Source organism: Polistes dominula, unplaced genomic scaffold (assembly GCF_049000335.1).
Source record: "Polistes dominula isolate Pdom_NZ unplaced genomic scaffold, Pdom_raw_medaka contig_20, whole genome shotgun sequence".
Classification (NCBI taxonomy): Eukaryota; Metazoa; Arthropoda; class Insecta; order Hymenoptera; family Vespidae; genus Polistes; species Polistes dominula.
In genome coordinates this window covers 7,685,201-7,712,994 of record NW_028301147.1, presented here as the reverse complement: position 1 = coordinate 7,712,994, position 27,794 = coordinate 7,685,201, and the positions used below count along the sequence as shown (strand labels likewise).

Genomic DNA, 27,794 nt, shown 5'->3' with positions numbered 1-27,794 from the left:
TTCTTTAACGTTTATCCAGGTAGACGATCGTTTCATAAGATGGTCAAGAAAAGAGTTTGTTCGTCCGGGTCGAAGAATGTGGCTATGGTTGGGTGGTAATTTTCACGTACGTATCCATGAGTTCGTTGTATTAGTGCGCGGCTCGATGGCCGGCCGAGGTAGAGGAAAAGTGATCGGACGAATACTTTGAGCGGCCGTCGGAGGGCGACGGAGTCGCACGATTCGTGCCGAGCCGAGCCGAAAGCTTGTGGCCCCTGTCAGTAGGCCTGCCGCAACGCAGCAGTAAGCGCGCCTTCCATCTTGTGCAGGGGTTTAACGCTATTCGGAATCTCTTTCTCATTCGAATTTTATTTTTTTTTCTTCTGTTTTCAATTATTATTACTATTGTTATTATTAGTAGTAATAGTATTATTATTGTTAATATTATTTTATTGTTATTATTACGTTCAATTTTTTATTTTACATTTCGTAAGAAGTGTTTAATGTTTTCCGAACGATATAATATCAATTCTATACTAATATAAGTGGACAGAAAAAAAGAGAAGACGATTCAAATGAAAATAAAAAAAAAGGAACTATTGATCTTATTTCCAAACGTTTTTACGAAAATTGTTTCGTTTCTTTCATAATGAACAATATTCTTATAATATATATCGAATGAAAGGATATTACAATATCGTTGATTTTATCGTATAGTGGAAGTTAATTATCGCCGATATACGGATGTTGACAATTTTTTTTTTGGATAATGAAATGATTTCTATTAAATAATTGAGATCGAACAAAAGTGGTTGAAAGATAAGAACGTTTTGAGAAAAGTGGAAAAAAAAATAAAGGAAAAATAGTGAAACGGAAGAAGGATCGAAGAGAGACGTCGGAAGAGGAGAGTCGTTGAATAGTGCAAGATATCCTTGTAGGAGAGAACGTGTGTGGGATGTAATCGATGTCGCGATAAAACTCGTGTATAATACGAAGATATACGAGTATAGAAAGGGCATCGATATGACGTTGTCTCGTTGGCAGTCGAGGTGTTGCAGGAGTATCATCCATTGGTTTCCGATTTTTACAGGTTGCTCGTAAATCGGCCTATTACGTCATTATCGTTAGACGATGACGGAAACTCGTTGGCGCATATGATAAGTTTACGGATATATATAAAGGGTCGTCGATCGTTCGAGCGTGTACGGATATACTATATAAGGGATAGGATCGTTCGATCGAGTAAGTCCATTAACGTCGCGGCAATGACGATACGTCGAAGCATAAATAGACGGGTTGCTGTCGTCTTATGGTGAAAATGAACGATCGTTCCAGCGAGGAAGAGAGGAAAAGGGAGGACAACGACATTGTTGTAAGAAAGAAAGAAAGACAGATAGATATATTAGTTTTATTTTCCTATTCTCTCGTTCCATGAATGAAGAATCAAGAAAATCTTATCAGAAGATAAATTCCAAAGTTTGAAATCAACAATAATTATCTTACGTGAGAAACTCTTTTACATCAAATCGAATAAAGCTTTTGGTATTGGTACGTGTCCTATTATTATGATGTGTCATACGTGTGTGCGTTAGTTTAAGTGATAACGAAGTAGGAAGAGGGAAGGATCTGAATTTCGGATTATCGGAAGACCTGACTCATTGAAACTCGACTTAGCCAGGTACTTCGGGAGAAGTTATATCTTCCTTGGAACGGTAAAGAGGCTGATATTTGAACGAGAACGCCAGACAGACGGGTTGATAGAGATAAAGATAAATTCGTCTATTCAGTTATAGCAACGCAGAATGCTCAGGAGAATGCTTTTACTGATGAGCGTTTTCGCTCGGTTTGCCGTTGCGGAAGTTGTCCTCAGCGACGTCGACGAACCCAGTAAGTCCTTTAAACTACGTATAACCGTTCTATCCTCGTTTCTACTTTGGAAAATGAATAATATGTCTATACGTATATACGTAACTTATACGTATGTACGTATTTTCTATATCTATATAGCATCGTATGCAAGTATATTGTCATTGAGTAGTTTTCAGTATGTTAACGACTTTCTGCGAACGATTTCAAACTTTCTTACGATTATCTTTACTTTAGATCGAAACTTTTTTCATTCCCTTTATTGTTTCACCAACGAAATCTTTAATGTTAGAATATTTTTAAAGCTTTAAGTTTTACCTATTTTAAATTAAATATTAAGGATTAAATTAGACGTTTCTGAAGTTAACGAAGTATTTCAAAATTGTTAAAAAATAATAATGAAAAGTTTGTAATCCGATTCGATAGATTTACTGTATAGATATAGAAAAAGGGAGAGAGAAAAAGAGAAAAATCTGTGAACAATATTTTCCCAAGGATGACATCCAGACAGATTAAAACGTATTGTCGTTTTTCATCGTTGACATTCTATTTTGTGGATTTTCCAACACAATTAGTTTTAAAATAATTCAAACAACAATTCAAACGAATTTCTAGGAGATTGGTATGAGTTCGTATAAATCGTGTTAATTGACTCAGTTAATTGTACAATTCTTGTAATTAATTTACATACGTTTTACATATCTTACATTTTTGTTTTTTAAATTTATATACGACAAGAGATGATTTCTTTATAGCGTGAATGATACTATGACACAATAAATATTCCAACGATAAACGATTTAATCTTGAAATATCGATCGTTATTACGGTTTAATGTTTTCGAGCACTTTTTTCGTAATATGATACATCGCTTGGCAGCATTTTTACGCGTCGCTCGTTGCTTCTCGATGTGAAGTAAAAAAAAAGGAAAAAGAACGAAAAAAAGAAAAATGAGGAAGGGCGTGGGTACTTTCAAAAGAGAAAAAAAAGCGAAAGAGAGAAATAGAGAGAGAGAGAGAGAGAGAGAGAAAGAGAGAGGGAAAGCGTTTATCTAAAAACATGTGTAAAATAGAACAAGCTCGGATTAACAGAACCTTCGCTCATTTATCGTTGGCAAAGGTAAAAATCGTGCTTTTCATGTTACGCTTTGTCTTTGCTTTTTCAAGAATGGGTTAGTGTCGAAGAATGAACAAATCCACGCTCTTTAGTACAATTTATCATTCTTTGTGATGTTTATTTACGATTCGTGTGATGTATTACGTGATCAAATTTTGTCGTTTCTTCGAAGGTTAATATTATAATATTAGCTTTTAATTGACATAACAATTAGTAGGGTCGATTGGTGTTCTTTTGTTTAGATTTTCGTTGCAATTATATGTTCGTTAATGCAAGTATTTTTTCATTTTTATGAATGGAATATGGTTGTAAATTTATTGAAAAATTTTTCGAAATATTTTACAGGAGTAATATTGATATGAGAAGCAAACTCTGAAAAGCAGAAATATCCTTTTTCTCTTTGTCTCTCTTTCTCTGTCTGTTATTCCTTCTTTTGGATTGCACTAAAATTTGGCAGGTTAATTTAATGATTTTAATCGGTCAACGATGTGAAAAGCAGTGTTGTTGAATGTCAATCATTATTAATTATATTTAGGGGTAATGTGTAATTTATTATATATACAAGATATCCAAACATTATCTATGCAAGTTTATCATTTAATGAAATATCTGATGGCACGTGTAGGATTATTAAACAAGAATTTAGGGGATATATATATTTCCCACATAATTAATTTTACTACAGTAACGATGTTACGAATATTTGATATGTATGCACTATTAGTGATTAGCACAATATCTAGTTAGTATTTAAATATTGACACCTAGACTACATTATTCTATGTTAATTTTTTAGATATTAGTTGTGATTTTTGTCTTTTAATTATGTATTATATGGAAGGATTTCGGTGAATCGACATTGATCTCATATACTTATTTGAAAATATTGTAACACTTTGTTTTTCAGCAACGGGAATATGTAATTATTCATCATATTTCAACAAGATGGTGCATCGTTGCATTAAGTCTTGAACGTTCGCAAGTTTTTAAATAAAACATTTTCAAACAGATGAATTTTTAATGTAATTTATGTGACCGATTAGATCCTTCCATATCATGCTTCGTACTTTTTATTGAAGATAATTTTCGGCAGATAATTTATGTATATTATAATATTATAATAGTCCAAAAATAAATATTCGTTAAAATCATAAAAACAAATGAAAATTAATATCAGTGAAAGAATCAAATGAATAAATGAATAAATATTTGAAAGAATTTAATATAAAAAGTAGTTATATTTATTATGAATTTGAAATATGAAAATAACTAAAATGTGTACGTGTGTCCGTGAACAATCGAATCAATTATGCTCATCAATAATGATCTAACGTAATATACAGAACGTTCACAAATTCTATACAAGCGTTATCAACATCAAGAGTAAAAGAAGACACGGCGCTTATTAATTTTGACGCTACCTAAAACGCGAATGGCATGGAGAATTCGGTTGTCAATAATTGTTTTGCGGTGTGTTCGCGTGTACGGCAGTCACGACTCGAGCCCGTACTCGACGACATCGGACAGGACCACAACCCGTTTATTTAATCGATGCATTATGCAAATTGACATAACGGCTCCACCTCGGATCCGGTAATCGACCAGTGTCTCTACGGATTCGCAATAGGTATATGACGTATATGTCGAATAATTACCAATAACGGTTCATAAAAGAAAAATCATACAAGTCTTTTAAAGTTTCCCATTATTATTATTATTATTATTATTATTATTATTATTATTATTTATTATTTTTCATACTTCCTCCCTCTCTCTCTCTCTCTATCTGAACTTCTTTTCAGAGGGTGCAAAGTTGGGATAAGAAATCTAGCTAATCTCAAAAGCATTATCATTTTGCGCGAATCGTGAGAAGAACGCGAAACTTCTTGACAGTTATACGGGAATCGTAATTACGAGCTAGTTTTTCGCACGCAATGGGTCGGTCGTTGCCGTGGAGTCCTAAATTCAACCGAGAGGAGAAAAATGAATAGAGTTATCGTTAATAGGCACGCGAATCTCGAACGTGAAAGACGTTAAAGTCGAGTCGAGTTGAGTAGCCGAATTCTCTTATTGGGGTGTCGACGATATAAATAGATTTTTGCTCGAACTAATATCGATGATGTTCGAATTAATGTTTTTTTAGAGTTTAATCTCTCAAAGAGATTAAGAAAAAGAAAAAGCAATGGTTTATTTTTAACTTTTAGTTTTATCGCGAGATATCTTATTTTCTTCTAAATAAAAATATAAGATATATCTTATATAAAATCCCTATATTATTATTATTCATTTATACAATAATATCGAATTTTCATAGATTATAAATTCATTAAACTAATTTGCAAATGTTAATTAGTTAATTAAAGTTTATAAACAAAATTGGATATAGTTTACAAACACGTAACCTTCGTATAAGGAAAGATTCCCTGAGGAAATTCTTACTCGAAATATCGTTATATTTTCTATACGAACGATCGATTTTATCTCGCGTTGGGATTAGATGAGACGTTTCGTAGTTCATAAAGTATAAAATGCGCTATACCACTATGATCGTCCCCTTTCTCCCTCTCTCTCTCTCTCTCTCTCTCTCTCGACAAAAAAATAAAAGTGTAATCGCGAGAGCATACAAGTTTGTAAGGAGGGAGAAAGAAAGAGAAAAAGATAGTCAAGATGGAAGGGGCAGACGATGTTTCATAAGAGAGAAAAGGAAAGACGATCCCTTGGGATATCATTCTCGTTTATATAGCCGTGGGCTTTACTAGTAAGAGAGAGATGGAGAACAAAAAAATGGGTTTCAACGTCCAATGCGAGATACGCGGTAACGATCGGTGATTCGAGATAGCCGGAAACTTCGCGTAGCTCGAGCTTCCGGGCATACGATGTCGTCTCTCTTTCTCTTTCTCTTTCTTTTTCTTTTTCTTTTTCTTGTTCTATTTTTCTTTTTTTCTCCGATATATGTCGGTGGTTTACCTGTATATTCATGATATCAGAGCTTTTTACATTCTGTGTATGTGAGAAACGTTACGTTATTGTCCACCCTCTCAACTCTCAAAACTCGTTTGTAAAACGAATTGAATTGACATAAAGAAAACGGCCATTTTTCATTCAAACGTAGGACCCTCTTCTTCCATAACGATGGCGAAAGAAATTGGTGTCGTTGTCCATTACATTTAAGACGATTCGTTGATATTAATTACTTTTTAATCGAGAAAGATTTACAATTAGATGAAACAAAAGAAAAAAGTAAAAAAAAAGAAAAGAAAGAGAGAGAGAGAGAGAGAGAGAGAGAGAATGGGAAAGAAGAAGAAATATGAATACCTAAAAATTGACGGAGGAAAAAGATAAAAAAGAAAAAAAAATTCAAATTTGGTAAACATATAACATCGTCTTTCGCCCGTCTTCTCGTTTTCAGCTCATCGCACTTTTGTTTCACGCGTACGTAGATGTATCTACTCTTGATGCAATGTCGTAACATTTTCCATTTATAAAATAAAGTCGTGCGAGCGTCATCCTTCTTTAGCAGTAGCTGCCAGAGCACGACCAAAGTTTTCGATTCGCATGGGAAACTATTCGATCCGATTTCCCTCGTCGCACGTGCTTCACGTAGATTCTTTCTATCTGCTATTCTAATACCAGAGAACGAGGAATATTCTCTTTCTCTTTCGACTATTCCTTTTGGATTTCGGATAGCTTGTCGGCACGTTTCCTACATTCGGGTGTATTTCATCTGCTTTTATTATAATATATTGTCTATAAGATTATTGTACGATAAATTCTTTATCATTTTCATTTGTATCATTCGTTATATGTCAAATTTGTTGGCATATTTTGGATAATATGATAATTAACGACGACGTACTATAATAATTAATGATTATATCATATATTAATTCTTATATCAAGAATAAATTATTTTTAATTAATGTCAAAACAAAGAAAAAATGTACTAAATAATATTATGCTTCAAAGGGTACCTTTATACAAATTTTAAATTACCTAAATTTCTTTATTTATTGTATATATGTTAATTAGAAACCAAAGTATAATCATTGACAATTACTGCTTATTTTAAGTTTTATATAATAATATAAATAAACGATTTTCTACATACGATATATAAAATGTGATAATGTTTTGCTTCAATAAATGTTTCAACAAATTTCATATTCCCTTTTTCTCTCGACATTATGTCAAAAGAAACTCGTAAAAAGTTTCATTTTTCGTAACTCGCAAAAAAGAAAACTTAGCAGGTAGTTTTACAAAAGTTAGAGAATATACTGAACCAATGGAAATGAATAAAATAAACAAAGAATTGAGAACATCCAAGGATTATTTTTTTCGTTACTACTGCATGTGAGCAATGACTTATTCTCTCTTTTACTAGCAAAAATAAGTTGGAAGCAGTCAGGCGATATGTGGTAAGAGAGAAAACAGGTAGGAGAGCACGGTATTTCAAAGTCCGTGTTGGGACTAACGAATGACTCACTCTCTCTCTCTCTCTTTCTGTAGAAAGATCAGTACAGCTACTCGTGGCTGGTCAAACTTTTCGCTAGAGACCGTTTCGCGAAAAGCATAGTGGACGAAAATTTAGCTGGGAACTCCGACGAACTGTGACTAATGGACCACTTCGAAAGCCGTGGCTGCGTATTAACGGTTCGGCAGTCATCAGCTAGGCCCTTTTTTCTTCCTCATTCTCCTCCTCCTTCACCTCTTCCTACAACTCTTTTTTTTACTTTAGATCATTTATTTTTTTCCTTTTTAATCAATTATATCTTTCTAAGATTTTCATAAGAATCGAATTTTCTTCTTATCTTTCCGACTTATTTCTAATCTTTCGTTTGTGTTGGATTTTTAATTAATTGGACGTTTTTCTTATGATAGTCGAATTCTTTTATTTATGAGAAAAGAGATTCTACGAGTTTTATATATTTGACAAATTTTTGAAGTTGCTCATATTTGTTGTAATATGGGAAAAGAAAAGAAAAGCATTATAGAATATTTATAAAATGATCAATTATTAATAGAAATGTTTGTACGAAATGTTATGACGTTGAATAGAATTAGTTGACAATTAATAATATCGTTTTGTTATTTTATTTTAGATTATTTCTATTATATATATTAGCAAGTGCAAAAAATCAGCTGTGACCCGATGTATAATATCTTAGTAAAGTACTCATTTTAACGTCATAATTTATGTGATCATCGAAGAGAATAAAGAGAGATTTGCATGTAAAGTAAAGGATTTATTGTGTCGAACGGAGAGATTATTAGTTTTTTTTTCTTGGACTAATTAGCGTTGAATTTTGACTCGAACCGCTTTTACTATCCATTTTATTTGCACGTCAATTGTTACATAAATTATTTCCCGAGCATGGTTGTTTTTATTTCGATTTATTTGCAAGCCAGGAAACTTAAACGTTAGTTAATAATACTTTGATCGTTTACGTATGCGAGTATGTATGCGTATTTATAAAAAAATTTGTATTTAACGTGAAAAATGTACAAAAATAAGGTCGAGGTATATTTTTAAATTGCAAATAAAGCTTCAATTAATTAAGTAATTAAGTTTTGCAAATAAATTTGATGTTGTTATATTATAATATTATTTATTATTTTACGGCAATTTTTTTCTTAACGTTTCAAGTGAAATTGTTCGTAATTATTAGATGTAGAAATTAATTCGGTTCTTTTTAAAGACAAAGCTAGTATTTATTGTATTGCACATATTATTGTATTTATTAATTTACATACTTAATAAATGATTTCATTTATAATAATATCATTTTTTTTATTTATACCTTTATAATTTTATTTAATTTATATATTTTATAATTTAAATATTTTCGTAATATCAGTACTGTTATCAGTATCAATGAAGAATTTATATTTCGATCAAAGAAAATTAGTGTAAAACAGCCAACGAATGGAAAAATCGTTTCTTCCGTTCTTATCAAAGAGAAATTACCATTCGTTAATTATCATAATCTCTTTTGGAAGCGACACAGAATTGGCCCTTTCAACGAGCCCTATTCTTCTCATGGGTTCTTGTATATCGTTCAGGATATCTTATATTATCGTTATCCCTCAATCCCTGAGTAGGATCCAGTTCGAAATCGTATATAGTTGAGGTGTGTGATCCTGCTTTCGACGTTCGATTGGAAGAAGAAGATTTCTGGTGGAGGGCATCGGTCGTGACCCTAGCTTTACAACAGCTCTCTTAGAAAAGACATTTTACCTTCTTTTAACGGAGGGATCTTTCTTTGCTTCTTTCAAATGGAAATATTTGATTTGAACGGAATGTTGAAAGATATATATATAAGTAAAATTGAAGTAATGTATATATATAGTGATGGGAATGTTAAAAAAGGGAGAAAATAAAAAAATAGAAAGAGAGAGAGAGAGAGAGAGAGAGAGAGAGAGAGAGAAAGGGATAAAAAAAGGCCACAGATCAGTAGTAAACTGATTGATCTTTACGATTGTTCGCAGATTCGCGATTGTCTCATACTGTGAATTGTTGAGAAAAGAAAAAAGAAAGACATTGTATCGAGAATCGAAAGAAACGGATAAAGTCAAGAGAAGAAAAGGTTAAGAGAGAATGAGTGAATTAGTTGGAGTAAGAGATAGTCAGACTTTCTTTTATTTCATTTTAACTTTGAAAAAGTTGAATTTATTCAGTTAATTAATCGTGTAATTGCAAGTATTTAACCTTTACAACCTTTATACGTTTGTTGTTTTATTTTTTTAATTCTTTAATCGTACAGTTTCATCAAATTGAAAAGCTTTACGATCTTAGGCGCCATTTTATAGTTTTTGTCGTGTTGGCAATACTTATGTCGCGTTTATCAAAGCGATTATTTGTATTGAGAATATCATTTAACAGTAAGATAACTTCAAACAATTATTTCCGTGAATAATATTTCACGAAGTTTTTGACTTTATTTGTTTATTAAAAAATTATTTGTATCGTGATTTATTTCTCTTTTATGGTTCATCTAATTCTTCTTCTACTACTACTTCTATTACTAATGTCGATTGACGAATCTTTGGATTTTTCTTTTCTTTTCTTTTGGAATCGATTTTTCTATTTTTACGTTCAATCATTTAAGTTTGTCTTTTGGAAACGCGTTCCATTGTCTCGAGAAACGGGATGGTCTTTTCTTTGTTGGAATTAACAGCCGATTTGAAGAGAATGATTTACGTTTCTATTCACACTTTCCAGTGAAATATCTTTTCGAACGAACGATATTATTTTATTGATTATAGGAAGTCATGTAAATTGTAGAATGAAGGATGAGTATTATCGATAATGATTAGGCGAACGTGTCCTTATTAAATTTTTTTCTTCGTTTTCAATTGGAATGAAAACGTAGTTAAGTTATCAATTCAATTTTGTATTTATATATTATAAATATAATAATATGTAAATAATATACAAATACTTGTAGAAATGTTTTGAATATAGAAATTTGTCGAAAATAATTCTATCTTTATTGATTTCAATTTTCGAAGGAATCTTTTTTGTCATAAGTCCATGTATCATCTTATATAATTTACGTATGCAAGTAATATGAGTAACACTTTGTTTCCTCTTGAAGTATATTCCAGCGAGTATATGCAAACATCGTTTACATTTGGAATAGTAAGCATAGAGGATATTATATTAAGCAAATAAATGCAAATTAGTGCTGAAGTAATAGTCAATATTTTGACTTCGTATTGATTCGATAATCGATTTTACAGATAAGAAGTGTTTTTTTTTCTTTTATTGACAGTACTAAATATAGTAGAGATATAAGAAGAAGAAAAAGAAGTAGAACGTTGCTTCGTGTAATTCCCAGTTCGATGGATCAACAAATCACTCTCTTCCTAGTCTCTTCCATTAAGGTTAATACATATATTGAACGACCTACGTGATTTTCTACACGGATCGTGCTTTCTAGAATTAACATTGTAAACGAATTTAAATTGATATAAATCTAAACCATTTCGATATTGTAAAAGAACGAGATATGTAATGAAATAAACTATTAAAAAATTCATATTAAAATATTGTATTTATATAGTGTTAATAAAAAAAAGGTATCCGATATTTTACAAGCTTATAAATGATCAAAAAATGTTCAATTAACATGAATTTCAGAAAATCAATTCTTTCTTTATAACTTAATAATATAGCATTGAATATTTGCTAAAGATTTTTTTTTAATATTAATCGAATCTAGCGATATTTACGCGTATTTGAAAGCTTATGTATGTGTCATACAGTAATCAAAAAGAAAAAAGGAAAAACCTGTTGTGATATTTGTTTATTCAATCAAAAATTTTGTCTGTAAAACATGAAGAAAAAATTTTATACATTTTGAAATTTGATTTTCAAAAAGGGAAGAATGCTGCGACTCATGCTGGTTAAAAAAATGTGTGATATTTATGGACATGATGCAGTGACAGGACGGGTGACACAAAGCTGTTTCAACGTTATCAATCAAGAAATTTTCCTGTCACAGATGTGTCTCGCTTTGGTTGTCTAATTAATGGAAAAGTTGATGAAATCGTGGAAAAATTTGATCGGAACAAATTGCAAAAGGTCGTCGAATGAGAAATGGCACAGAGAGAGATTTGGTTCGATAAATTTCATATAAAATTTAAAAAAATAAGGAAAAATTTGTTTCTCACTTATGCATTAAAATACGAATAACCTTTATTCTCGAATTCAATATGAAAAAAACATAATAAAAGATTTTCTTTTTAATTCATGATAAAGATACGTGTAGGTACTTTTAAATTATTAGTTCGATCGAATAATAATTTTCCAAATGCATTTGATATTATTTTAAATACTCGATGTTCTTTTAAGAGAATTAGAGAATGATAAGTCGTGCATATTAATGGATTATCGGAGATATCGATTTGAGATTAATTATGAAATTAGGAGAGAGGAAATTATTTAGTCTGTATGTATATACGTAAATGAGTGCTTACGCATATGTACTTTCGATATTATGTATATGGCTGCGTGTTTCTAGGAACGTCGCTTCTAATGTCTCGATCTAAGCTTCTAGTATTCGGTTCTACGTTCTATCTACCCATCTATTTATCTAACTGTCGGTGCTTCGGTTTGTTTCCAATGTATACACTATATCGTCGCTGGAGCACTTCACGATACTAGATACTAGTTGAAGCAGCACTTCACGATACTAGATACGTCCAAAGATAATATTCGGACGTTTACATGGGAGAATACGTATGTATATATACTTCGTCGTTTGGTAGGATCATCCAGGACGTTTTATCGTTTCTTGTCGTAATTTTATATATATTCGAAACTTTATCAATGCTAATATAAAAAATTTCTATATATATATATATTTTTTTTTAACATAATATTTTTTTCTTTTAGTTAAATATTAAATCGATTTAACTATTTTATTCATATTTTTGTTAAAGAAATATACATTTTTTCTTGTTTATCCGTAAAAGTGATATATGTATATATTATATTTTTGTAGAACAACACGGAAGTTTTTAATGGAAATAATATAGAAAAGAAAAATGTATTTTGAAATATATTTTTTAATTATATAAATATTTATGTTATTTTCGCTTTGATTATTTTTTAAACGTTTTATACTTTTGTACGAAACACGTAGAATTTCTATTATAATGAAAACGCGAATTACTTAGAAAGATGCAAAAGGGAAACATTGTCGTGTAATTTATATAAACAGTAGTTGTGAGAAACTTCTCTAACAAGAGAAAAGACGCATAACCCTTTGCTTGATGTACTATAAAATTCAATTGTAAGACGCACTGAAAGAAACTCAAGGTACAACGCATGAAAAACATTAAACAGAAAATTTGGTATTGCAACGTGACCGCGTTATTTATATAAACTAACATTTATCAAAGAGTTTTTCCAGATTTATTTTTCTTATTTATAATATTACGTTTTCTTTTCTTTTCTTTTTTTTCTTTTCAAACTTTCTTAACGAGAAGACTAAATGGGATTTAATTTAAAGAAAAATTTATAAACGTAGATTAAAATTACTTCATAGAATATTAATAAATAAATAAAAATATTAAAAGAAATTATACTTAAAAGATGTTATAGAAAAATTTCCCTGCAAGCGTTGGGTAGAAAAAAAAATAATAATAATAATGATAAAAAGAAATAAGAGAGAAGGAAAGGAGAAATACAAAAGTAAAAAAAAAGAATAAACAACGAAAAGGGGAAATTTTTAAACAAGAATTCTTGATATCTTATAAAATAAGTCAAAAAAGATTTACCGAAACATTAATCTCTTGAGCTTCTGGTTTAGATAAAAAACATTTAAGTTTAGGAAAAAAAATAAAAAAGCTCGTTCGTTCGTTTCTCATAAGTTTGGATAGCAACTCTATATGACTTGCGAACCTTCAACACAAGTTGATTGCTACTAGAGAGTGATCAACGTAAATGAAGGCATAAGTAAACGTTAGATTTGTGGAAAGCTGATGGGATTATTAGACCGAGGAGTTCGGTAAATGATGTAACATAAATTAGTTTCTAAGATCAACAGATTATTTTTCTCTTATTTTCTTTTCAATTTATTATAAATAATATAATAGCAATTTTTTCGTTAAAATCGATAAGAAATTTGAAGAAAAAAATATTGCGACAAAAGTGTACCAAACAAGTAAGTATTTATTGACTTTAAAAGCAATTAATGTTTCATTATAATATGCTTTTATGTATAGGTGGAAAATTGATAGTCCTGTCTAAACTATCACGATAACAATGTTATTCACGGAAATAACTTGTCTTTTCTGTTCAAGTATTCGTAAGATAAAGTTGATGGTACTCTTATAGATTTTTTTTTCCTGCACGTTTAATCGTTCAACAACTATTCGTAGAACGAATTTTCTTGCTTGTAATGTTTGATCACTAATGACTATACTCCTTGCATGTCAACGGTGATAATTTATGGATGGATGATAATTGGCAGAAATTCGTTCGACTCTCGTTAACGTTCTTCTTACGATGATTCAACATAGAATTAATATAATATAGATCGTGTGAGCTTCGATGTAAGAGGTTCTTTAATTCTTCACATTTATTATAAGGATCTTCGTGTTTCTTTTTCTTGTTTAATATTTTTTTTCTTTCCATTTCCATCCATTTTGTTTATAACTTCTTCTTTTTCTTTTAATGTTAACGATCGATAAAAATACTCAAACGTTCTTTTGTTATATGTTTCATTAATTTATTAATGAAAATGATTATTTGTTCTCTTGTTTTTTTTTTATTTTTTATTTCAATCAAAGTTTGAAATATACAATACGATGTAACTATAATAATTATTACTTTTTTACGTATATCGTTCTATTACTTTTTATTTTCATCATTTATTTTGATAATAGTTTATTAATTGATTTGTTTTGGAGTTTTACTCGCATATTCGTTACTCGTTATATTTGTTATTTGCAAATGAGTTCGCAAGCACGTTAGTTCGTTGTTATAATATTTTCGATCGTCTAAAGGGAATGAAATTGACGATAAAATGGATGCTTATCCACGCGTTTATGTATTAAATATTTTAATATTTATATATACGTACAACTAGTTGCAACGAGTTTCATTCGTGAATTCGGATTATGGATTCGCCTAATATATAGTATACTTGGAACGCTAACAAGCGATTATATCTGACGACATGAACGATGATTATACGCATATAGAAACACGAGAGAAGATAATGTCTGTGTGTATGCATTCGTGTCTCTGTGTATGTGTAAGCAAGTACAAAGTGATCATAGATCTGAATTACAGACAGTGTTAACAAATCCGTTATTATTATATTTGCTAGTTTAAATTGATTTAGAATATAAAAATATGAAAATATGAAGAAAAATAAACGAAGAAATTATGTGATACTGTGAAAAAAATGTTAATAAAAAAACGCATAAGTTTCTTTTATTTGATATAAAAATGAGTGAAATTATTGTTAAAATTAGATAATAAAAACAAGAAATGACGAGGAAAGACATAAGAACGATTAAAAATGGGTGGTAGATAGGAGAAGGGAAATTGAAGTCACAAGCTCGTAGTCGAATAGTTAACGACTGTCGTGAAATGCGTGTTTTTTCTCAGTAACATGAATTATATCGGTATTATTAATATTGCTATAGAGTATAGTTCAGTAAATGTTGTTACGTTGCTCGTAAAATACCAACAGATGATAGCCATCTTTAGCGAGAGGAAATAACCTTCGTATGTTGTGCAGATAAAAAGTTCGATCCATTCTGAGATGGAATGTTAATGTATATATATATATTATATTACCATACCTGTAGATATTGGTATAGGGTTATTTAATTGATTAGGAAAGTTCTAAACGTAGTCTATTAATCAGCTAAATATTTGTACTTGTCTTTTCGATCGACATATTTTCATTTTCCTTTTTTTTTCAACAAGTTTACGTATTCTGGTAAAATCTTAATTTAATTGTTTATCAAAGGACAGTTACAAATTTATCATATTAATAAAGAAGTAGACAAATTTTGATTATATTCTTTTGTACGTATATGTTCCCCGAAGGGACATTGCGTTAAATTTATTTTTGTTTTTCCAATTTTGTTGTATTCTTTTGTCCATTAATAGAACACGTTTCTATTGTAACCTCGACATACAAAGGCAGTTTATACCTTGAATACAGAGAAGTTCATTGGACTTCTAACAATTTGCAGTTAAGTCGTACGACTCGCGTCAGAGGAAATCGACTAAAACTCGAAATTTGCGGTTGTGGCAAGAAAATCTACTGCGTCTTTGCGAACGTTGCGCGGACGACCAAAGAGAGATAGATATTGGTTCCGTGTGTCTTCGCTTTGGTCTGAATCTAACGAAGTAACTCGGCTACGTGACTTGTTTTTAAAACACTATTACTCTAGCAGCAGTCTTTACCTCGTGATTCTTTACTCTCTTAGCGAATTTAATCGTACCACCAACTCGAAAGAGAGATAGTCCAATTAAATACTCTAAGAGAAATCGTTAATGTCTTTGTCATTTATTTCACCGATCGATGTATATTCTTTTTTGAAAAACAAAATGAAAAAAGAAAAATAAACACAAATTACAAAAACTGTAAGATTATTATTTTATGTTTTTTCTAACGAGGAAATATTTTAAATGTTCATTAAATAATAGTGATTAGATGTTTAGATTAAAATTGATTGCTTCAAATGTTACAATTAAAATTTATTTGAAATTAGTAGAAAGAGAGAGAGGAAAAAGGTACAATTACGTAATAGTTAAAAATGAAGTAAATAGATAGCGTAATTTCTATATAAATAAATCTAATAAATGTGTGTGTGTGTAAATTATTGGAGAATAACGACTTAAAGAAGAAAGTAGAAAAGTCACAAGGCATTCGATTTTGCAGTTCCCGTATTAGACATAACGGCTGTGTCTGGTTTCAAAGCGCAAATACCTTGCGATATCGAGCCACCGACGAAAGACGAGATGGTTATCATGGTCTTTTGGTACAAAGACGGGAAGGAAGGCGAGCCAATATACAGTGTGGATGCCCGCGGTAGAGCCGTAGGTCAAGCAAAGCTTTGGTCCGATCCATATGTATTTGGGGAAAGAGCGACTATGAGGACGAATGTGAAGCCAGCTGAATTAGAGATCGATCCATTGCATTCGGACGATGCTGGAGTATATATATGTAGAGTGGACTTTAAAGATAGTCCAACGAAGAATCAGAAGATCAACCTAACCGTTATAGGTGAGCTTAATCTATCCTGTCCGTATCATTTCTCTTCCCTTCGCTTCCCTTCCATTTTTCTTTCATTATTCTTTTTTGAACAATGTAGGTCAAATGTTTTGTCATTCTTTAAGATAATTACGAACTCATTAACCAAGAATTCGAAAAGCTCGCGAAATTTCCAATATTTCCTAAAAGCGTAGGAAAGTTTAGAAGAAGAAGAACAAGAACAAGAATAAGAAGAAGAAGAAGAAGAAGAAGAAGAAGAAGAAGAAGAAGAAGAAGAAGAAGAAGAAGAAGAAGAAGAAGAAGAAGAAGAAGAAGAAGAAGAAGAAGAAGAAGAAGAAGAAGAGTAGAAGTAGAAGTAGAAGTAGAAGAAGAAGAAGAAAAAGAAAGAAGTAGAAGTAGAAGAAGAAGAAAAAGAAAGAAGTAGAAGTAGTAGCAGTAGTAGCTTCTTTAACTGGAAAAAGGAAAGTTGCTAAGTCGGATGGATCTCACTAATGAAGTATAAAAGAGAACGAAGATGGGTCATCGTGTAACGAGTTTGACTAGCTTTCGGTTGGCTAAGGCCAACGCGATTTCGAATTAATTAATTTAACACAGTAATTGTTCAACAGGTGTTGACCTCATCTGCGGCTAACCGCATTTTTATTTTTCTCTATTGGATCAGTCAAACATAGATGACTAACTTTACTTTTTTAATTTTATTAAAATATTTTACCTGACCAAATTGATTATGATTGAAATCATTTTTAAAAAATTTTTACTTCTTTTGTATAGTTGAGATTTTTCCTCGTTTTACCCCCCCCCCTCCCCTTCCTTATTCGAAACTTTCGAATTTCGTTGATTTATTTTTATTATATACCTATAAATTCCAAAGCATTACTAAAGTGACCCAGTAATTCGTTATTACTATAATTATTACTAGGTTCATGATAATATAAGATACGAAATAGTTTGACGAACCTGATTAAAGGATTAATTGTGAATTTTTATCGAACGGCAGTGCCACCCTCGAAACCAGTGATCTACACGGGTTCGAATAAAGTTATGGCCAAGATATTGCAACCCTTCAACGAGGGTAACGAGATGTCGTTGTTGTGCGAAGTGATCGGAGGTTCACCACCGCCAAGAGTCTGTTGGTATTTTGAAGGAAAATTGTTCGACGATACGTACACGTTAGAGCATGGTGATGTTACCATAAATCGTTTGGATGTGTCTCGAGTTACAAGAGATTTTCTAAGAGCTAGACTGATTTGCAGGGCTAGCAATACTCAACTCATGTCTCCGTTAACGTCCGAAATTATTCTCGACATTAATCGTGAGTTTTCCAATACTTCATTGTGTAATTAAGAGTATTTTCTAACTTGCTATATTATAATGGCTGACATGTACGATATACATATTATTATTGCAAGCTAACATAAGTAATATCGTTTTGAAAAATAATCCGATATATATATATATATATATATTTTTTTTTTAATATTTTAATTTTAGTTAAACCGTTATTCGTGAATATAACGAATAAATTAAATCACATATCCGCATTAAGAACGTACGAAATAGAATGTGCTAGTTCTGGTTCGAGACCCGAAGCCATCATGACTTGGTGGAAAGGTACTCATCAAGTGAAACATATGGCTAGAAATGTGAGTGGAATTGCTATTAAAGTTCGTAAAACAAAATATCAAATGTTTATATGGACAATTTCGTTTAATTTTATACGAGCTTAGATACTGAGTTCTTCATAGTTTGCAGATAGTCCGAACATAACAAGAAGTGTTTTGAGTTATGTCCCTACCATCGAGGACGATGGAAAGTATTTGACTTGTCGTGCCGAAAATCCGGTTGTACCTGACAGTGCCTTGGAAGATAGATGGCGATTGCTCGTTCATTGTAAGTGATTTTTAGGGAACTTTGAACGTGCAGCATCTTGGAAATATATTAATCATTAAATGAATTATTCTTAAAATCGTTTACCGTAAGAAATATTACTATGTAGCTTAGGGTGGGTCAAAAAAATCAATTATTTTTTTTTTTACAAGTGCCACGGAAAAATGGGTTGCTAGACATCTTAAAAAAATTCTCACCAAATATGAGCTCTTAATTTTAATAGGAAGATCCTCCGCATCGCAGATTTTTATTTTTTTCTCAGTCCAATAAAATAAAATTTATACCTCATCATCAAACTTTCATGTGTACTGATTTGTGTCTCTGAATATCTTTTAAACGCTTAATTTAATCGCCAAAACATAAGACACCATTTTTATAGAACAGTTAATTTCCTACAAAAATTTGTATTGCGCATTTTATAATAGTCATTTATTGTCGAGTTATAAAATTCACAAACAAAAATGAAATTTGTCTTAAAATAATCAAACTTAAATCTTCAATATCATTCAAATGGTGAGGTTTACGGAAAAAATATAAGATACCTTTTTTGTACAGCATTAAATTTCCTACAAAATGCTTCCAGAACATTTTTCTGTACAATCAATTAATGATGAGGTATGAATTTTATTCTATTGGACTGAGAAAAAAATAGAAAAATGCGATGCGGAAGATCTTCCTATTACAATTAAGAGTTCATATTTGGTGAGAATTTGTTTAAGGTGTCTAGCAACTCATTTCTCCGTGGCACTTTAAAAAAAAAATAATTGATTTTCTGACCCACCCTAATGTAGCTATTAATTTATATTATTATTATTATCATTAATATTAAATTTTCGATATTATTTTGTACGTCACTTTGATTCGAGTCTGTTTATAAGTAGATTAACATTTTAATTTGTTATTAGTCGTTGAAGTTTTTTAATTGAACGAAAAAAAAAATTTATGAAAAAGTAAACGTTTTCACTAGTAAAAAATGATTTAAACGTGTACAGAAGTAAATCGAATGACGCATAAGATATTGTTTCACGTGACGAGAAAATATTTGTGGGATACTTGGAGTATACTAGTGCGATCGATTTATCGTGTTTGCGGCTTACAGACGCTCCGGTTGTCACGATCAAATTGGGCTCGAGTTTGCGGGCGAACGATATAAACGAGGGTGACGACGTCTACTTCGAATGCGATGTCCGGGCCAATCCAAAAGCTTACAAGTTGGCCTGGTTTAAGGACGGCAAGGAATTACATCAGAACGCGGTAGCAGGGATCATACTTCCCGGTGGTAATTCTTTGGTTTTGCAGAGTGTTACTAGAAGTTCAGCTGGCGAGTACTCGTGTATGGCTACTAATCTTGAAGGAAAATCTACCAGCAGACCGGTTACTTTAGAAATAATGTGTAAGTCAAATTATGAATAATGGAAAAATTAATTTTGAGATTATTACGTTAGAGTTGGAGGATAAATATACATTTAAATGAATATTTAGAAGAAACACCCTTATATTATTATAATACATTCTTATCGAAATTTGTTTTGCTGTTGGAGAAACGTCATACGTGTTGTGTTCTACCATGATACATTATGGATTTACTTGATATGAAATTTGTGTTTTATAGAAGAAGGGCATATGTTGCATCAGCAACGATTTCACTCGTCGAATCTTTTTCTGATTCTCTTGTGAAGTATGAAGTATGTAACATAGACCCTTTTTCCAGACATTACTATTAATAATTTAATTAAAATGAAAAAAAAAAAACAGGGAACGATTATTTCATATTTCAGATGCCCCGATTTGCAAAGAAGGTTCATCAACGCAAGTAGTAGGAGCGTTGAAGCATGAGACGATATTTCTGGTTTGCGGTGTACAATCGAAACCACCTCCTACGACTTTTCACTGGACGTTCAACAATTCTGGCGAGCTGATGAATATGCCGCCGAATCGATTTACGCAGGTCAAACCGTTGAGCCTCGTCACGAACCATTGGCATGGTTCCAGAATGAATTACACGCCGTCTAACGACATGGACTATGGGACGATAGCTTGCTGGGCGCGAAATCGTATAGGACTGCAGAAAACGCCCTGTCTTTTTCAGATCATTGTAGCTGGGAAGCCATACCCATTGCAGAATTGTACAGCTGTACAATCGACCGGACCCTTCTCTTATCGAATGGGTAAGCGAACTGTACTATCCTATCTTTCTATCGCTTTGGCTACCGAGCCAATTTTACATAACTCGATATTCTTTTTTACACATGCTAGTGGTTAGGAATACTCGATTTTACTTTCTTTTCCTATTTATCAGTAGATATAATTTAAACATTCATGGTTAATAAGTTAATTATCTTATCTTTTCTATAATTTTCTATTCACCTACGATACCATTTATGAATACGAATTGGACAAGTAAATTGTAAATGAAATGGGGTACTTAACTAACTGTTCTTTTAATCTCGAACAAAAATTCGTACTAATTTTTCTGAGTTTATTCGAAAAGTAGGTAATGCTTCTAAAAGTGTTTAGTATAAAAAAGAAAAAAAAGAGAAAAAAAGGGGAGAACAAAAAAAGGGGAACGGGGGTATCGCGCGAGTGAATTCTCTTGGAATTTGTCTCTTAGGGCGTTTATTAAAGACGATAGGGTAGTTTCGCCGGTGAAAAACGCAAACAGTCGACCGAGAAATGTCTTTTTTCTTTCTCTTTCTCTTTTCTATGTACTATTCTGTATTTCTCTCGGTGCTACGTCACGTCGAAAGAAACGGTCGCACGTCACTGGCGTTTTTTTCCGTAAAGTCAGCAGGCAGCGTTGTGTATGCTGCCGTTGTCGGATGAAAGAGTTGCCGCTTTTGCTTGGGAAGGGGAGCAGCTAAGTGCTGAGAAACAAGTGTTCGGATTTTGACGGCACAGCATTTTGCAATGTAGGTCAGGTGCTACCGGTTTCGTAACTTCGACCACCTCGCGATCTTCCCCTTCCTTGTTTCTTTATTCCCGAAGGATAAATACTTTTTAATAGTTTTGACGAATGCGCATCCAGAAACTATAGGGATAAATTCTTTTTTTTCTTTTCTTTTATTTTCGATAGTATTATATCTTTGAGATTTTACAAAGGGACAAGAGAGAAAAAGAAAAGAAAAAGAAAGAAAAGAAAAGAAATGGGAAAAGAGATAAAAGTCGTTAACGTCGATTTACACCTTTCCATTGAACGACGGTGAATGATAGAAACATGTCTTTTCGAGAGTTTAAAAAGTATCCAAGAAGAACAAAAAAAGAAACGACGACGACGATATCGTCGGGCTGGATTTCTTCAACGTTCCATTTGGACATTTTATCGAAATTTTAAAATTTTACATCGTAAAAAAAAGGGGATGGACGAAAAAAGCAAGAGAGATTTTTTTTTTAAGAGAAGAGATGTGTTTCGTATTTCGTCATTTGGTAAAAAGTATGAAATAATCACGAATATGGATGATATATGGCGAAGTCCATTTTGTTATAAATATTTAGATACCGACTAATCCAGAATAATCAAAGTTATAATTATCATCTCATTGCTTTAAAGTTGAGTTCGTTAACGTAAATTAGTCTATTTAGTTTTTGCCGTGATTAAATTGCAAGAGTTTTCGTTGTCTCATGAGAATCGTTCGTGTAGATAAGCACGCGTCTATGTAAAACAGGACACGAAGATTTTAAAGCTACCGACTCGAGGGACGCAGATTGGTTGATCGTCAGATGCTCCGAGGGATTCGACGGTGGTCTACCGTTGACTAATTACGAGTTAGAGGTTTACAGTGAGGATAATGTTTATCTTGTAAATACCATTTACCTGAATCACACGGATAGATCAACTGGCCCGGTTTTTGAGGTATCAGGCTTGGAACCAGGATGCAATTATAGGTTACACCTTTACGCAGTTAATGCTAAGGGTAGAAGCGATCCTGTCGTCCTTGAACCAGTCACGCTCAAAGGAGTCGCAATGTATACTACAGGTGAGAAAGAAAATTAAACTTTTAACCCCCCTTTTTCATCAATTATTTCAAACCTTCTCTTACCCCTTTTCAATAATTTATCCTTCCTGATAGATTAGAAAAACATAAAACGAATGACAATTGAAAATATACAAGAATCGTAAGGTATTATGCCTAAAAAACAAACTGTAATTAACAAATTTTCATTTCCGATCAATCGATATGATAAATTGATAATAATTTTTCATAAGAAGTTATAGAAATGCGATCAATATTTTATATATATTATATATACGACGACATAACATATATATATTTTTCATAAGAAGTTATAGAAATGCGATTAATGTTATATATATAATATTGATCGCATTTCTATAACTTCTTATGAAAAATTATTATCAATTTATATTATTATATATATATGTCATGTCGTCGTTAATCACTGATTTTCTCTTATAGTATTTAATTTCTTTTATTTTGGATGGAAAGATTGGACCCTTCAAATAATTTATTCTTTCTAATGGCTTGGAAAGACATAAAATGAATGGAGATATTGAATATTTAAAACAAATCGGTTATAAAACCTCAGAATCAAGCTACAATAATTTTCCATAAGAAATCAACATAATATGATCAATCTTTTTTATATATTTCATGTTTTAAGATCGTTATTAATCACTTCTTCTCTGATATAATATTTTCTCTTATATTTCGCGTAGAAAGATGGACACAGCAGTGTTCTTTCTAGATAATTGAGATTGCAAATAACTTGTATAATTTTTCTGAACCCCTGTTGAGAGGTTGGCCCTTATTACATATATGTATGAACAGTTATTTATTGCCAGAGTCGTGAAAAGTCGACGGCTCGCAACGTTATCGACGAAGCATGAAGTGTTATCTATTTTCAAGTACTATATTCCAATATTAACATAAATTCACAATTAGATTGCATAAATGTTATTTTTGATATCTTAACTACGATCATGCCCGACAATCAAGTTACTTGAGTTTCGATAAATGCGAGGTATCAGTAAAAATATAAAAAGAAAAAATAATAATTTCCATTCGAACACCTAATCGAGAAAAAAAATATTTAATCGTAAACGGCGAACGTTAACGAATCGGTTTTAAAATACGAAATAATAAGCATATTATTATAGCTGGTAGGAAAGAAAAAAGAGGAAGCAAAAAAAAAAAATATGAAAAAAGGAAAAAACAAGAAAAATGAAAAGAATACCACGAAGTTGTTCATGTAGCTCGAGAATTTTCTCAGCAACAGGATCGAGAATATTATTGCATGCCTTCCAACGTTCTTGTTTACTTTCGTTACTTTTTCTATTCTTCTTTCTATTTCTCATAGCGAACTATATAGTAATAGGGGGGAACAAACGGGGAAAAAAGAGAGGAAAAAAGCATTTCTTCTTCTTCTTTTTTTTTCTCTTTCCATGTCCAGCCTCCCTCCTCCTTCGGCAGCATCCATCGTACGAGCTGAATTAAAATCGCATAAACGAGCCGAGTAGCTCTCCTCTCATTCTCAGCCGCATTTATCGTCTTTAATTTCCATCCTCATGCGTAATTCATACCGGTTACGCGGTACGATTCCGTTCTATGAAAAGGTATAGTATACGGCGTGCGTGTGTGTGACGAGTTCTTCTTTCGAAAGCATTAGCGTTTACGTTCTTGCCTCTTCCTGTTCGTCGTTTTGCGGTTTGTCGATTGAATTGTTGCTTATTACACACCGTGCAATTTGTGGTTTATTTATTTTGTTATTTGTTTTTTTTATCAGCAAATTATAAGACTAGTCGATAGAGTAATACGTTTACCTAAGCCATACGAAGTAAAATGATATCAAATGATGATATTGTTTGATATCTTTAGAATATGTATTTATTATCTAATTTTTTATATGAACAAACAGAAGAGACAATTTTTTTGGAAAAGTCAAATAAAACGATTTTAAATGATTACATTAGCAAAAATTGAGGAATTTATTTCTTTTTTGTATAATAAATCTAGATTACTTGTTACATTTGTTAGCAGGGAAGGATTATTTAATTTTTATTATACGAAGAGATTTTTTAGAGAGAAATTTTTATAGAACAATTTGTACGAACGGCAAACAAAACTATCTTAAATAAATATATTTAATATTCGAAGAAGTTATTTTGATTTTTTTTCGTATTTTCGAAAAGAATCCTCTCGAAGGACGACACAGAGTATGTATAAGCTAACATATATATATATATTTTTTTTTTTTCATAGGTAGGTACATATATGAAGATGTAAGTAAACACGTAGAGATCTTTTAGAAGAGGCTAACAAGCCACGGCGTTTTCTGAATTCCAAAGAGGTCATCGTTCTCCGCGAACCGGTTCTCCGTTTCCTCTTAATCTTCGCTTCCGGAATCTACCTGCGTTTTCTTCGTGATCCAATAACAGAGAGAAAACGGGAATTCCGCTTACCGGACACGTCTGTCCGAGATCGGCGAGCGTTCGGACGAAAGAGAGAACTCTCTCTTTTCTTTTCCACCCTTTCCTTTCTTTTCTTTCCTTTCGATAAGAAGAATGATTCTTTCGAAGACGAGCCAATTTTTAAGCTGGTAGACTTTACTTCGATTACGTTGCAGTTTTTTTTCTCGCCGACTTGCCGTGGATACAAATTAGTCACCAGTTTGATTTTTCGATTTCTCTTACTTTAGAGTAAATTTAAGAAAATCCTTTTTATTACGAAGAATAAGAATAAGAAACGACATAACAAAGAGAGAGAGAGAGAGAGAGAGAGAGAGAGAGAGAGAGAGAGAGAGTAGAAAAAAATAAATGAATATATAGTATTCGAAAACGAACTTTCTTTAATCAATTTTAAATAAACATTCCTTAAATTCTTACAAATATTAATAAATCCCTCAATATTAATAACGAAATCGTTTATATTCAATAGTATATCTATGTAATTTAATTTATTATTGATTTGATTCTTCGAAGGTCGTGGAACGTCTGAAGAAACAACAGATTATAGTCTACTGGTGGCTTGCTTTGCTGGTGGTATAACTGCAGTTTGCATCCTTATTGTCGGAATAACTTTGACGTTACATCGTCGTAATCATCCGATGCAAGGTATAAAAACATTGACAGAGGTGGTACAATATGACAGTAAAGATAATCGAATGTTAGCAACTACTACTACTACTACTACTACTAATAATATGTCCGGTGCAGCTACTGCTACAACGATGAATACGTTTAATAAGGACATAAGAGATGAGTTTAAGGAACGTAGTAGTGGCGTGCCAATGGATTTAACTGACGACGATCCAGACTTGATACCGAACAAGCTCTTAGAGCAACGACCCGACATTTTCGAGCCAAACTATGCGCCAAGTAGAGCGAATAGAACGAAAGACTTTGGATGCCTCGAGGAACTTGATTTTTCTTCACCATCATCGTCGGTTATACACGCGAAGGATTCCTGGATTTACCCGAATGGTTACGTTGAAAGAGGAGGTGGATCCGAAAGGAGTCTTAGTCCAGCTCGACCTAGCACGTTACCGGTTCATCGTACTCATGATATTTATACGAGGAGCCTTCGTGTTCAGGAAAGCTGTATATAGATGATTGACTTAAAATAGAGAAAAAAGAGAGAGAGAGAGAGAAATTGAAAGAATGAACGAATGAACGAATGAATCAGTCTACGTGCGCATGCTTGTATGATGGTAGAACCATTTTGACTATTTCAATTCTCGTACCATACGTCGTTTAAACGACGTTTGTACATAGAGACAATAAATATCGCTAAGATTCACTGTCCTGTCCTATCCGTTTAATCGTGTCTTTCCCGATGTCCTGTTTCTTCTTTCCTCCTTCCTTCCTTCCGTCCTTTCTTCCTTCCTTCCCTCCTTTCTCTTCCTTCTTTTTAGAGCTTAGGATAATTGTTAAATGAAAGCTAATGGTCATTTCATGAAGAAAGTACGGCGTTTGTAAATAGACAATAAATTTCTCGTCGTTTAAGATTCCTGATATTATAATCCCTTTACTTTCCGTTTTTTTGACACATTTAGCGATTATCGCGTCAATACAGAGGGTTAAAAAAGGGTACATGGGATACTTAAAGTTTAACTCGTGTCACATTTGTCTTTGGTTTTCATTGATCAACTCCTCGTGAGTTTATGTAAACGTTTGTATATATGGATAATAAATCTCGTTGTGTAATAATTTTTCTAAGGTAATTTTATTTATTATCCCGGTGTTTCTAGTCAAATGATAATTTATGATTGATATAAATACTTCTTTTAACGGATTACAGCACCTTAGTATTCTGAAAAACAGGTATAAATATAAATGTTCTTTTTGAAGTAGCTGTTAGATATATAAAATAATTTTTATTTTACACAAACACATAGTTGTTTCAAAAATAATTTGAAATAATAAAGAATAAAAAAAATCCTTGCAGATAGTGGATTTTGTTTTTCTAAATTTACAAAAATTTTGTTGTAGAAATGATTGCTGTTTAAAAAATATTTTTATTTTAAAATCGATCAAGTAAATCTTGAAATATCTTGCACACTAGCTTGAAATAAAGTAGTTTCGGGAAAAATGCAAAAGAAAAAATAGTATGGCATCACCGTCCTAAAAACAAGAAAGAAGTCATACATTAGTGATATTAATAAAAAGAAAAGATTAAAATTCGGCATAGAATTTATTAGCAAAAATGATTACTTTTAGGTTAAGGTAATATTTTCTGATGAATCGAAATTGATTGTTTTTAGATCGGTAAGAGTGAAGTATAATATATTCATTGTAAGTAATAAATTACTTGAGATGGCAAGTGTTTAAATAATACTTTTGCGAGTCATTGTATATATATATATATAGTATACATATGAAGAAATTCCGTCGACGGGAAAGTTTTCTACTCGAGTCGATGGTTGATTTTCAGTGAACGGTTTTGCTCGCCGACGGATTCAACGATAAGCCGCTTATCGTCGTTTTGACGCTAGAAGAGAGAGGTCCTCGTCGATAGTCAGTGGTGCGTTTGTGAACACCATCCGAGAACCGACTGGGGACGTCAAGCGGCGTTCGCACGACGAAAACGACGGAAACGTCGTGGCTGGGAGCTTTCTCGCGTGCAAACACACTATGTTGTCCAGTCCGATAAATCACATCGTTAGGACAACGGGCTATTTCGACCCATCGAATTTCTCTTTTAGCTTGCAACGGAAATAACATGCCTAGCTAGCTAGATAGTATAA

The 27,794-nt window shown here is 32.1% G+C and overlaps 1 protein-coding gene across 6 annotated transcripts; it reads left to right on the top strand.

The window, feature by feature from the left end:
• The first annotated feature begins 254 nt into the window (after positions 1 to 254).
• On the top strand, positions 255 to 26,757 carry LOC107074191 (neural cell adhesion molecule 2). Of its 6 annotated transcripts, none has more exons than XM_015335403.2 (10): positions 255 to 1,691; positions 1,767 to 1,866; positions 16,374 to 16,718; positions 17,704 to 18,018; positions 18,198 to 18,349; positions 18,452 to 18,596; positions 19,693 to 19,986; positions 20,372 to 20,761; positions 22,256 to 22,567; positions 25,531 to 26,757. In XM_015335403.2, the coding sequence occupies exons 2-10, from the start codon at positions 1,782 to 1,784 to the stop codon at positions 26,154 to 26,156; spliced, it is 2,664 nt and encodes an 887-aa protein (XP_015190889.2). In that variant the 5' UTR covers positions 255 to 1,691; positions 1,767 to 1,781; the 3' UTR covers positions 26,157 to 26,757. The 6 variants fall into 6 exon arrangements, with proteins under 6 accessions (XP_015190889.2, XP_015190890.2, XP_089033602.1 ...); XM_015335404.2 differs by having other exon boundaries at positions 255 to 1,866; positions 25,531 to 25,662; positions 25,765 to 26,757; XM_089177476.1 differs by lacking the exon at positions 16,374 to 16,718.
• The last annotated feature ends 1,037 nt before the right edge of the window (positions 26,758 to 27,794 follow it).

Bases quoted from the DNA above. Each gene is read 5' to 3' on its own strand.
- LOC107074191 (XM_015335403.2), top strand. From the start codon at position 1,782: ATGCTCAGGAGAATGCTTTTACTGATGAGCGTTTTCGCTCGGTTTGCC. The intron at 18,019-18,197 runs GTGAGTTTTCCA...TTTTAATTTTAG, and splicing joins AATTATTCTCGACATTAATC to TTAAACCGTTATTCGTGAAT. The intron at 18,350-18,451 runs GTGAGTGGAATT...AGTTCTTCATAG, and splicing joins TGAAACATATGGCTAGAAAT to TTTGCAGATAGTCCGAACAT.